At 41.9% G+C, this 12516-nt stretch overlaps 1 protein-coding gene across 1 annotated transcript; it reads right to left on the bottom strand.

The window, feature by feature from the left end:
- Positions 1-228: 228 nt before the first annotated feature.
- Positions 229-12516, bottom strand: mios (missing oocyte, meiosis regulator, homolog (Drosophila)). Its single transcript, XM_071205921.1, has 12 exons — positions 12404-12516; positions 10407-11273; positions 9419-9912; positions 9018-9112; positions 8586-8840; positions 7004-7173; positions 6347-6412; positions 6039-6197; positions 4775-4927; positions 3283-3487; positions 2504-2633; positions 229-2045 (listed from the first exon to the last, which is right to left on the bottom strand). The coding sequence occupies exons 2-12, from the start codon at positions 11223-11225 to the stop codon at positions 1955-1957; spliced, it is 2637 nt and encodes an 878-aa protein (XP_071062022.1). The 5' UTR covers positions 11226-11273; positions 12404-12516; the 3' UTR covers positions 229-1954.

Below are 12516 nucleotides of genomic sequence, written 5' to 3' on the forward strand. Positions count from 1 at the left end.
AGCAGATGGTATCACAAATGTAAATGTTCAAATTATTTTGTTTTCTATTGAACACTACTAACTTCAGTGATTCACACTATATATGATAAATAAATATATGAATGATAAACATGTATTTATTACAGCATTGTATACAGTTTACAGACATCGTTTGACCTGTAGAATCCACGCTGTACAATGTTCTTTCATAACTACTTATATATGTATTTGCTTATCTTTGATAAGCCTGTGTAAGCTTGATCAAACAAGACCACCAAGGTTGATTTTAATTATATTGAGAATGTTGATCAACTTTGTTTTTTAAGGCCAAGAGTGAATTTCATTGTAATATCATCCAATATGGAGCATATTTTTCGCATACGCCACCTGCTGAGAAACATAATGATGAGACTTAAAGCTCTGCAACATCTACGAATGAACTTTGAGGTAAGATTGCGTTGACACAAGCTGTTCAAACTCAAGAATGAATTTTCAATCTAATAAGGAGATGTATTACTTGCCTAGTTCCGAGGTCCAAAATCTATTGTTATTCAATGCTCTCCTTCCTTCTGCCTGCACTGGTCTGTGATTCTGTGGGAGTTCCCATGGGAGAATAAGGTGACTCAATGCTTTCAAGCAAAGATAAAGAAAGCACATGATAGAAACCCCACGCCATCTGTCTATGAAACTGATAATGTAAAAATAAACCATGGAAAACTTATGGAAAACAACCCATTCAGCAGTGCTCCAATTTGTCAGTCGGAATTTATTTAAAAGAAACACTGAAAGGGTGAAATTCCAGCCACCCTGTTTTTTGGGACGCAACACGGCTCGCCAATTTGTCAGCGACACTCCAAAATAGTTCACTAAAGGGCACGCAGGCCTATAAAACCTCCCACACCGGGAAGAGATCCTGGGGAAAGCAGTAGCTCCTGTGCACCCTCCTCCTCCTCCATGACTAAGTGATTTAGCCAGGTCTGGTGCAGGCCGCCTCTCACTAACAATGCCTCCCTACGCTAGTGACAGAGCGGGGAGGGTGGCAGAGAAAGAGAGTAAACCCATTTACAATGCGGCTTACACACGGCCGTCCCCCCACAGACGGCACCCATCCTTGGATTGATGTGTGGTGTGCATAGTTTTTGGGTGCAATTTGGGCACCGCAGAGGGAGAAAGAAAGAGAGGGCAAGTCTGTGTATGTCGAAGGCTGTACGAGGGGGGGGGGGGGGGGTCCAGGGCTCAGGCTGTCTGTTCTCTCGCCCTTTCTTTGAGTCAATAGTGTTCCGGCAGCTGAGGTTCTTTATGGGGGGAACAATCTGGAGGGTCTTGTTAGAGTGCCGAGCAGCTGCTGTTTTCTGGCGAGCTTCTTTCATGGACCACAGGCCTGGAGTCTGCTGATGAATACAGACGCACCCTCCCACCCTTCCTCCTCATCACCCTTCACCCCCTACCTTATCCCATTCCCCATCCTATACCCCATAACCACCCCTCACACTGGAAGCCATCCCGCACAATGCCAGATGAAGAGTGGCACAGAAGAACATAAAGAGAGTGTGGCCCCGGCCCCCAGGGGACCACCCTTCACCCCGGACAATGCTTTCATGAGGTATGTGAAGATACTTTAAGACAAACACAGACGTTAAAAAGTGTATTAAAACACGAGAAAATTAAATATATCTTGGACATCTTGGCACCTTTGAGCACATCTTTACAAGCTGAAATGTGATTTATTTTATTAGATGACTTTAAACCATAACACACACACACTGCCTCCCTTCTTCATATAGGGCTCAGTTACAACATTACATTCACTAGACTATAACTTAACAGCGTCCCATTCTATTTAAGCAGCTGCTGCAGAAGAGGACCCTGCTTGCACCCTTCGTCCCTTGCCCAGTTGTCGGTGTGGTGGGTGTAGCAGTAAACCCACACTGGTTGGCTTGGGCGGGTGTTGGACTTTCCGACAAGCTTCTCCTGTTTAGCTGCTGTCTGAAGGCACCAGGTTCCCTGTGGTGTCCAGCTGCATGCATTTACACGTGCAACCAGACACTGGGCACTCTGTATGGTCTCTGTAAAAGACACATTAAGGTCAATAAAAAAAGTGTAAATACAGAAGATGGCCAAAAGAGTACAGAAGGGCCTGGCAGGTAAGTGTACCTTTCATTCATCCATTTATTTGAATTCTGATATGACCATTTAAAATAATAAATCGGGCAATCTTTTAATTTAGCAGGATCCACACATGGACCTAACATTACAATTACTTTTAAAGTTAGGTGGTAATTTAGAACAGAAGTGATTTTATATCGAATTGCTTTTCCTTCCATAACAGTCACAGAGAGAATACATTATTTTAAAGAGAACGATGAAAGTGCTACACAACCGAAAGAGCAAAGACTAGCTTTTATTTATTTTTCTTTACAATTTATGGGCTAATGGACAAAAGGTACACGGACCATAGCAGGAAACAAGTTCACAATCCTGTCTGAAAAAAGCCACACATCTGCAGCATGCAGAGAGAGCTTACTTGAACCAGCTGAGCATGTGTCCTGCGTGGCCGCCATGACGACAGTTGTGACACCAGGTGAACCAGTTGTTGAACTGAGCGAGTTTGTTTTCCCTTGTCAAGTCCAACCTCTCGTCTGACTTCCCTGTTCCTGCCAGAAAAAGATATTCATCTTCCAGTCAGTATCAACAATCTATAAACTGTCTGCTGCCGTCTGGCAGGCGGTACCGCAGCATCCGCACAAAAACCACCAGACTCAGGGACAGTTTCATCCCCTGAGCTCTGTTAAGTGCTCTGATAAACATTTATGTTGTCATCTTGCAATATACTAATTTATATAAATAGTTATCACCGCAACTATATTTAATTTAGTCTTAATTTACATTATTTAATTTCATATTCTGTTCTTGTACATATCCCATATTCTATTGACATGTATAAAAAAGTGTAAATACAGAAGATGGCCAAAAGACTACAGAAGTATTTTGTATTTTATTATATCTGTTGCATTGTTGGAAGAGCTCAGGTCAGAAGAATTGTTTTGCTATTTCTATACTGTAGCTTTGTGCATATGACAATGAAACCTTTGAATTTGGATTAGTATGAGTAAAAGCAAAGCAATAAATAAATAGGAACTGGATTGGCCACTGAACGTCCAGGTGCTACTGCCTCTTAATGCTGAACAAAGTCCACACAATCTCCCCTGCAAATGCTCAGTTAAGTATTATAAACACTCAAGCTGCTCCAAGGGGCCTGCCTGTAAGTATCAACGGAGCATCTGTCCACATAGGTCAGTTTACCTGGGCAGTTAGAGACAGGTGTGCCCATGTTCATGAGGCAGAGGGCACAGCGTGGCAGCGGTTTCCTGCAGCCGGGGCAACTGGTGACTTTTGACTTGGTGGGCGAGCCGCTGACCCCGTACTGGCTGAATCCGCGGCCCTGATGAGGCATCACCGAGCAGCTGTAGGAAATAGACTTGCCACAGAAGTTGCAGCTCACGAACACCTGTCGCACAAGAACAAACACAAAGGTCGGTTTATAAAGGACGGCGGACACGAAGGTAAAAATCAACAAGCACACGCTCACCAGCTGTCTGATTTTCACTTTGAGGTGAGAGGAAGATAAGCATTAGATAATACTGCAATAATCCGAAAATGCTTAACTGTGAATATTGGAATGTCATAGTGTAGTTAGTAGGTCGTGCTAAGGTTCGCTTTGTACTCATAATCGCAAGTAGAAATATGTTGTGCAGTATGTGTATTAACTGGAACAGAGAGGATAACTAAGATTGTTGTGCTAAATAGAACAGGTTTTATGACAAGAATTGAAGAGGAGAGTAGTGGGTGTTACAAGCTTGGCACGACTTACCTTTGCTGTAATAAACAGTACAAGCGTCCTATTTCATCATGAGGGGATTAATATCCAAGACTGTAAAAAAACAGGACAGACGGCTTGGGTTTGCCAGGGCCCTATCACATTAAAGTCAAACATGCATTTTCAAAAAAGTTATCAAATCTATCAGGTAACGTATTATAATTGAAATGATCAAATACAAAAATATATTGCTGCATGTTTTGGTAAAAAAATTCTGATATTGTTTCTCTTGAACAGCCCGAAATAGTGAATATTGCTCTGGAAGAGTTTCAAGAGCCAAAGGAATGCTTTAAAAATTCCTTTCAACCTTCATTCACTTTCACGTAAAGGTAGGTGATTCACTTCAGGAACACTTTTTGTTATATTCCATGGAATGCTCTTAACATCCCGATAGCAATGAATACATTAAATGCTTTGACAATAAATACATTAAAAAATGTCATCTGTGGAAGCTGTAGTAGCCTACTGTAAAAAACATGACCAATTATTTTCACCGGCCCGGCTAAAATGACTGGATGGCCTACCTGCCTGTCAGCCTTCCATCTCGTGCACAAACTTATCTCGTGCCCTCATTGGTCATGTGTGCGTTTGTGTGTGTTGGAGGAGGGGCTCTGTAAGGAAGTCTGAAGGAAGGGGCAGATTTTTTTTCCGCTGCGTACTTTCAAATTCTAGCGCACTCGAGCGGGTTTCTCCATTCTTACCTACCCTACCTTTAAATACATTCAACCAGCAATTATATAAAACATAGAGTAGAAGCAAATCGTCACACAATAGAAAGCCTTCTTGGTTGATACATTTCTCTAATGAATGATCCATTTTTACTTTTTTTGTTGTCAGTGGATTTCATATCAGCCCCACAGTTAATAAATATATTTGTATTATACAATAATAAAGAAATCTTGCCCAGATGTGTGTTACCTGGGCCAGTGGTTTGGAGCTGGGGTCCAGTTTGCCTCTATGGATGTCAAACTCGGCCCGTTTGTGCCAGAATCGCCACGCATCCAACAGGTTGCGGTAGTTTTCGATCCAGCATTGGACTCGGGGGTCTTTCAACACTTCACCTGGGGAACCCTGTTGGAAGAAACCTTATCTCAGCCTTATTTCACATTCTCACCTCAGTTTACACAAGGCACAGCAAAGTACATCCCTAATACAAATAGTCAATGTGTCCTGGGACAAAATAACTTCTAAGTTTACTCTTCCTGCACCCATCACTCTGGAGGAATGTGTACATGTATGTCAGGTAAATGCAATTACTAAAAAAGGTGCTGGTGGATGCCTTGTACACTGCCGTTTTCTTTTGGAGCAGAACAAGAAAGTAAAGCAAACATTGAGTAGTTCTCCAGAATTTTAAATAAGATATAGGCCTGTTCCACCACTCCTTTTATTACGTTTTCTTTATAGAAACAAATGCAAGAGAGCTAACAACTCCAATGAGGCTTGCATAACATGTTATTCGTTTTGGCAATTGTGTTTAGAATAACAGCTGTGTCCTTTTAGAGGCAAGTTTTAGCATAAGCTTTGATTTTTCCAAGGGTGTGATCAGACAAAATTAGTTTGTGTTTGCAGTTTTGGGTTTAGTTCATTTAAGTTACTAATGATTAAACCATTTATTTGTGGGTCTCTTATTGTCGTGTGATGGGAATGTTCTGTGTGCTTAACCAATAAGAATCAAGTTTGCATGGCAATTAAAAAACTATAATTGAATCTAAAAGAACATCAGTGACAATTACAGACATCACTAATGTATTAAAGTAAAACAATCAACCTGTGCGGGGATGATACACTCATTTAAATGTGAGATGGGAGGCAATATACTATACTACAGTTTATGTAGGAGACTTTTATCAGTGTTGCTATAGGGATTATTTCATTTATTTCAAGTGGATTATATTACACATCTGGAGGGTCTGTAAGATTTCCCCAGGCACAAAACAAGCCTGTTTAGCATCAGTATGCACCCTTCTCTTCACATGGGGGCATTCGTCATTATAAGCTAACACTAAGCAAATGTACATGAATTTCAATTTTAGATGATTATAGTAGTAGCGGGGAGACAGAGGGGAGCAGCACATGCTCATTATTAATGTGATCATTTTTAGTTGGAGGGCCAATCATACTTTATGTGAAAAGAGTGTGCTTCTCACAATGACACACTACTTTTCATAACTTCTGTGTGTACCTTCAGCATGGAGAAGCTGGCGGTCTGAACGTCTCCGGTGAGGTCCACGTAGCTCTCCATGAGGTCCACGCCATCTTTGGTCAGACCCGTCAGCAGGATGCCCTCCAGGTTGCCCGCCTCCTTCATCTCATTGGTTAATTTGTCAATGTATCGAGGCAGCTGCAGCCACAAATGTATCAAGTCAGAGAAGAATGCAACATAATCATGCACTTGTAAAGCAAGTCATCAGGAAATGGTGTAAAGGGATGTGACTTTACACAAAATATGCAGGATAACAGTGTGGAAATATGTGCTTTGTGTAGTTTTACCTGTGCATCGCTGAGGAACATACAGGCAAAGGCTACTCGGTCCCGCACAGCAACACTGCTCTCATACTGAAATCAATCAAATACAAAATATACATTTCTAAATCACAATTGACAGTACATTGCATATGTGTCTCCATATTGGCACAAACAAATGCTCTGCTTGTTCATTTAAAACCTCTGCTCTGTGTCAAGGGATTGAAGGCAATTATTACACCCAATTATTCTAAAAGCCAAGATGGTCAAAGTGACTGAGTAAATGCTATCATCCCGGTGGGGTCTTCACTTCGGGCCGGGAGAGATCTAAAGAGAGAAATAAATGAGACGGCAGCTGGTGGCCAGAATCTGATGTAACTGAAGGAGCACAAACATACACCCTGTTCTCCAAGGACCGAGTGTGTTTTCTACTTTTTGCTAGGTGTTTTATGACTCGAAAAAAATGTCGTCCTGTACACCTGAGGATTTCCCAATAAAGACTGCTGGAATATTAACGACCTATTCATCACCGTGTTAAGAATATGACACTTTTTTGTATCAGATTGGAACAAAACAGACACTGTTCCGTGAGAAATGAGTGCCAGCTTTAGCACTTTTTCTTTTCATTAACTTTCCTGTTTGCAATAGAGCTATGAAATTCCATGACAGTAAGAGATTTAATACCAGCACGCCATCATAGGCTCCAGGTTCGCTGGTGAGAAAGGCAAACATGACGCAGAGGTAGGGGTTCTTCAGCTGCAGCCTCAGAGAGCTGCACATCTCCCTCCACAGGGAGGACTTCTCGTCCGTGTAGCCGGACAGAGCCATGGCAACCACATTCAGGTTCAGGTCACCTGTGAATAAGTCAGACAGAAAGGTTTCTCCACCATGTGCAAAGTCTGTACTGTTTATGCTGGGCTTAGGAGGACGGAAGGAAAGTTTGATTGAGCTTCTGAGACTATTGTTCAAGGTGAGCTAGCTTTGTGGTTCAATTCAAAATAACAATAAGACTTTTATGGTTAGGTCAAATTAATAACAAATACCACTTGTATGTCTGCAAGCCAAGTATATAGCTACAAATGCAGAAGTCAGGTAGCTTAGCTTAGCATAAAGACAAGATAAAAGGTTAAACAGAAAGCAAAGATCTGTCCAAAGGTTTAAAAATAATCATATACTAGCACAATTACCACTCTCTTATTTTTTTACAAATCAGCTTTGTACATATTTAACAAACAAGATATAACATGTCAATAGAGCACAAGAGGGTGTGTTAGGTGGATATATGTTCAACCCTTGGAACATGTCAGAATAAATGATGACTATATGCTTGCAGATGAGAATCAGTTCATTGCGCCAGAGCAGCTGACCCTAACAGATGAGATCGCTCCACTGACACTTCTTATCCAACGAGTCACCTCATCAGTCATGTGCAGGAAACCTTCATTAGAACAAACAGCAGAGAAACATTTGACCTACATTGGTGGAATTGTTCTTAGTAAGGCGTGTGTAAACAACAGCCTTCTCTCATTTTCATTAGACCTCAGTGTGAAAAGCACTGCAGGATAAGTGTTGTGTGAAAAACAAGGTTCTCCTGCTGTTACATTGTTGAAATTCCTCAAGACATTATTTGCTGAAAGGCTCTGAAGAAAAACAGGCACTTTATGTTTATCCGGAATTATATATTAACTAGCCTCTTGAGTTTTAATTTACTTAGTCAAACTAAGGCAACAAACCTTTATAAATGATGCTTACATAATAATAAACAAGGTTAAGCATGACACTATAACACATAATAATGCAGAGGTAGATCACTGAAGAAAGAATGGCATTTCAATGTGAGAGAATTTAGGATATTATTGGGATATATATATATTTTTTAAATCCTCTGGGGCAGAGAGAGGAGCTGTGTATTATTGTTATTGATTAATGCATCAGTGTTTCTTAGGGTCAAAAACACTAAACTCACAACTTAAAATGAAAGCGTTTAGTTCGCAATGTGAAAAGTGATAGTAGATATAGATTATTTGCAATTTGGTGCTATATATTTAAAAATATATATATATTAAAAAAAATTGAATTTCAGGGGGGGCGCGGGGCTCCGTTGGCGCTCCGGGGCGCCCCTCAAAGACAATGGTAGGGGAAACACTGGAGTTAATATGAATGTATGCACATTTAAAAAGACCCAACATTTTACATTTACATTTGAGTGTGTCAGACAGTCTTTCCCTGACACCCTCCTCTCCCTCCACAGGGCGGCAGCACTCACCCTTCTCGGCGGTGGCTCCCTTGTTGAGGATCTGGATGGCCCGGCGGATGTCCAGGTTGAACAGAGCCACGGCGGCCGCCCGCTCCCACTCCCGCTCCTGCTCCAGGGATCGCAGGAATACCTCCATATCGATGTCGGGACCCCTGCTGATCCAGCCACAGAGCCTCAGGGAGAGGCAGCGCTCCTCGCTGTGGTACCGCGGGACGTCTGACTGCCGCTCTGAGCCGCTCCAGCACCTGCGACTCTCTGTCGTGCCTGGGGGAACCAGGAAGACACAGAACATTCAATGAGTACATTGTCCCAGTCGTGCAAAGTACTATTCATTTAAGATAATACATCTTAATAAAACGTACAAATACTAATAAACCAAGGTCTGATTCTCCAACATTCAATATTTTGTGATTACATTTGTAAGAGGTTCAGAGGACTTACCTGAGGTGGTCTTAACAATGTTCTTGATCCCCGAGTAGACGACGGACTGTTTGTTCCCCTGCAGCTTCAGCTCAATGTCCTCTGCACACTGCTTCATATGTGATACTTATATAGGAATTGTAACTGATAATGCAGTTGAAAAACCATAATGAATTAACAACTACTGCAACACTTTATCACAGCAATCAACAGTTGAACTGTGGCTAGAAATCATTAGACCATTTTACTTTCTACCATTATAAAAATAAGTCAAAAACCTACAGTAAGCCTTCATATATCCGACACCATGAAGATTGTCTTCTATAGTTAGTTAAGCACAACTGTTTAACATGTATTGAGCTGTGTTGCTATCAAACCCAGAAGTTCTGAATCCCAGGAGTTTGTCATTGACGTCAAAAAGGATATAAAACAGATCATACCAAAGTGACTTGAGCTGGGGGTCGCTCCCTCCCGCCAACAAGTGGTTCTTCCACACCTGGACGGTGTCGTGCCCATACCTGGACTGAGCCCTCTGCCTCATCTTAGTGGCGATGTCTTTCTCAATCACGCTATCCACTCCTTCAGCTCCGTCCTCCACGCAGTCGTACAGGTGTCTGCCACACGCCCACATGAGCGAGGTGGTGGAGCTCCAGGCCAGCGAGATACGTTCGAACACGGTGAAGTCAGTCATGACCCGGTTGGCTGCAGAGACCACCACCATGCGGTTTTGAGAGGACGGGTGCCAGGCGAAGCTGCCGATCTGGCTTTCATAGGGCTGCACGCTTCGCTCGATGATGGTGGGCTCCGTCTCGTCGCCGATGGGTGTAGGAGTGTGCTGCATGTCGTACAGGCGGATGATGTTGCTGTCACGAGTCAAAGTGGCCAGTAGGCCATTACGGGTTGGACACCAGGCCACCTGAAACATTTAAAGTCAACTTAAGTGACTTTAAATTGTACTGATCTTTAATATTTTAATGAACTACTAACAGGGTAAATCACAAGTTTTATCACAATACAATATCTGCTCAAATCAAAAGGCCTGCGATGAACAATTGTGATTATATTCAAATCAGGAGCCGGCTATTGATATGAGACAATATAACATGAACATTCAAAACCCAAGTTACAATGTACATTTAACTTTACATTTTTCAACCAACCAAAAAAACAGAAGTGCCATGGGACTTTCAAAATAAGTTGATGATGTATAAATGTTTTCACTTTGCTTCATGACATTGGAACGTTGTTATCATTGAATTGATACATCGATCCAGATTGATAAATTGTTACATCCCTAAAAACTACATCCTGAGAATCAAATTAAATCCATAAGACACAATTCTTTAATGAATTGAACTACACCAAGTTCAAACATTTTGCTCATGTCTTCAGGATCAAACTGCATCCTACCTTAATGAGAGGCTTAGGCTGCTCAGAGAGCGTGAGCACGGGCTTCTCAAACTTCCTCAGATCCCAGATGGCAACCTGGCCCTCGTAGAAGGAGGCCACACGGTCATGGAAGTGCGGGTCGACTGTTACCCCCTGGATGGCCTTAGTGTTGACAAACGTTTTCTGGCTCGTGTTTCTCAGGTCGAATATTGCCAGGTTCCGGTGCATGCCAGCCAACAGCAGCTTTGGGTCACGAAGCAGCCAGCAGAGGGAGAGGCAAGCATCGTTCTGACCTAACTCATACAATGGTTTGGTCACCACTGAGCTCGAGTCCAAATCCACAGATGAGAGACGAATCTTCTCAGAGGATACACTGGCCTCTGGGGAGTACTTACTGCTAATGTCCCAAATGAGGACAGAGAAGTCTGCTCTGTGCTTGTCCAACCCAGCAGCCAGTAAGTTGCTGTCCACAGGGTTCCAGGCTAAAGTGTTGCATTGACGGGCGTGCTTGGGCACAAACTCTTTCCCAACAAGTTCTTTACATGTGGAGTTGTGGCTCTGACCCAAGCTGGTGAGCACCACTCTGCCGTTAGCTTGGCCCACAGCGAGCAAACACTCAGGTTCATGCTTTGGGTACCAGGCTACACATTTCATGTACGGGGTGTCAGAATTAATGGCTAGTAAAGTAGCAGCAGTTTCTTCAGAGAGAGGGAGAGTGCCAGCCTTGGTCTCTGAGCTTCCCACAGGTCCAATACGGTACAGTCCCAGCTCAGAGTCACAGATGACATATCGGTCCGGGTGGTGGGGAGACCACAGGATGTCCGGCTTGGAGCCACTCATGATTCAGAAGCAGCTAGAGGGCTCCCAAGGAAATCTGCCTTCTACAACCTGGAGATTGGAGAGATTGACAAAGAGTTTAGCACATGGATCATTCCATAACAACTTGCAAGTTCATGTCATGGGTTTGATATTGTGATCCTCATCAATTGCCAATGTTTTACTGAATTGGGTTGTTAGAATAAAAAAAAAAAAGATATGCTAAATTATTATCATATTTTGATATCCGTGTTAGATCAAATACATACAAATCATTATAAATATTAGAAAAGCAATACCTTCACAACTTTTTTCTTTGAGATCAGAAGTTATTTGGTCCTCTATAAAATTGTTATGTCACATATCTTACTATATATAGCTTTATAGAGCTGACACACCCACATTCAAAGATATATTTTAACTGTATAGTATGCCAATAAGGATTACTTCAATTTCCTTTCTCTTTTTTTATGGAAAAGTGTCCTTTTTTATTTGTTGTACTTCTCCCTGACTGATATATTACATTCAGAAGTAAGGTAGATATTTGGACTATGTTGACTTTAAAGTGTTCTATCTTGTTCATCTCATGGGCAAATAATAGTGACATTTCACACCTCGCCTTATGGATGGGTGCAGTAGGCTACAGGGCACTGAGAAATAACATAGAGATGTTACAGGGTTGATGTAACTGGGTTTTCTTTGGAAGTTTTTCCTTGTACGATGTGAGGGTCTAAGGACAGAGGGTGTCGTATTGTCATACTGATATTCTGTACACACTGTGAAGACCACTGAGACAAATGTAACATTTGTGATATTGGGCTATATAAATAAACATTGATTGATTGATTACAGTAACGTTGACGTGTAAGTTAACTGCTCATGTAAATCTGAATTACTGCGGTCGATTCAAAAAAGTTAGAAAAACCATGCTAACTAACTAGTTAGCGACGTATTGGTTTAAGGTAAATACGCCACTTGAAGATAACGATGTAGTTAATGTCATTTTCGCGAATGTGTTACACTAGTTAAGACCAAAGTCTAAAGTGTGTTGACATGCTAACTCAACTAAGCTAACGCTAATGCTAATGAGTGAAGGGCGAGCTAAACATGGCAGTTTAACCAGCAACGGAAAACATTTGCTAACTCTTTGCAACATTAACTGTAATAGTCCTTTAGGCTATTAACAATATTGCGTTACTTACAAATACGGAGAGTGTTTAAATGAGCGGAGGATTTGCGATTTAGCATCCACATGTCTGACAGGGACACTTCTTTTGGAGCCCCTCTGGATGTTGTTGTGTGTTACACCAAAACA

Source organism: Pseudochaenichthys georgianus, chromosome 16 (genome assembly GCF_902827115.2).
Source record: "Pseudochaenichthys georgianus chromosome 16, fPseGeo1.2, whole genome shotgun sequence".
In the NCBI taxonomy this organism is placed as follows: Eukaryota; Metazoa; Chordata; class Actinopteri; order Perciformes; family Channichthyidae; genus Pseudochaenichthys; species Pseudochaenichthys georgianus.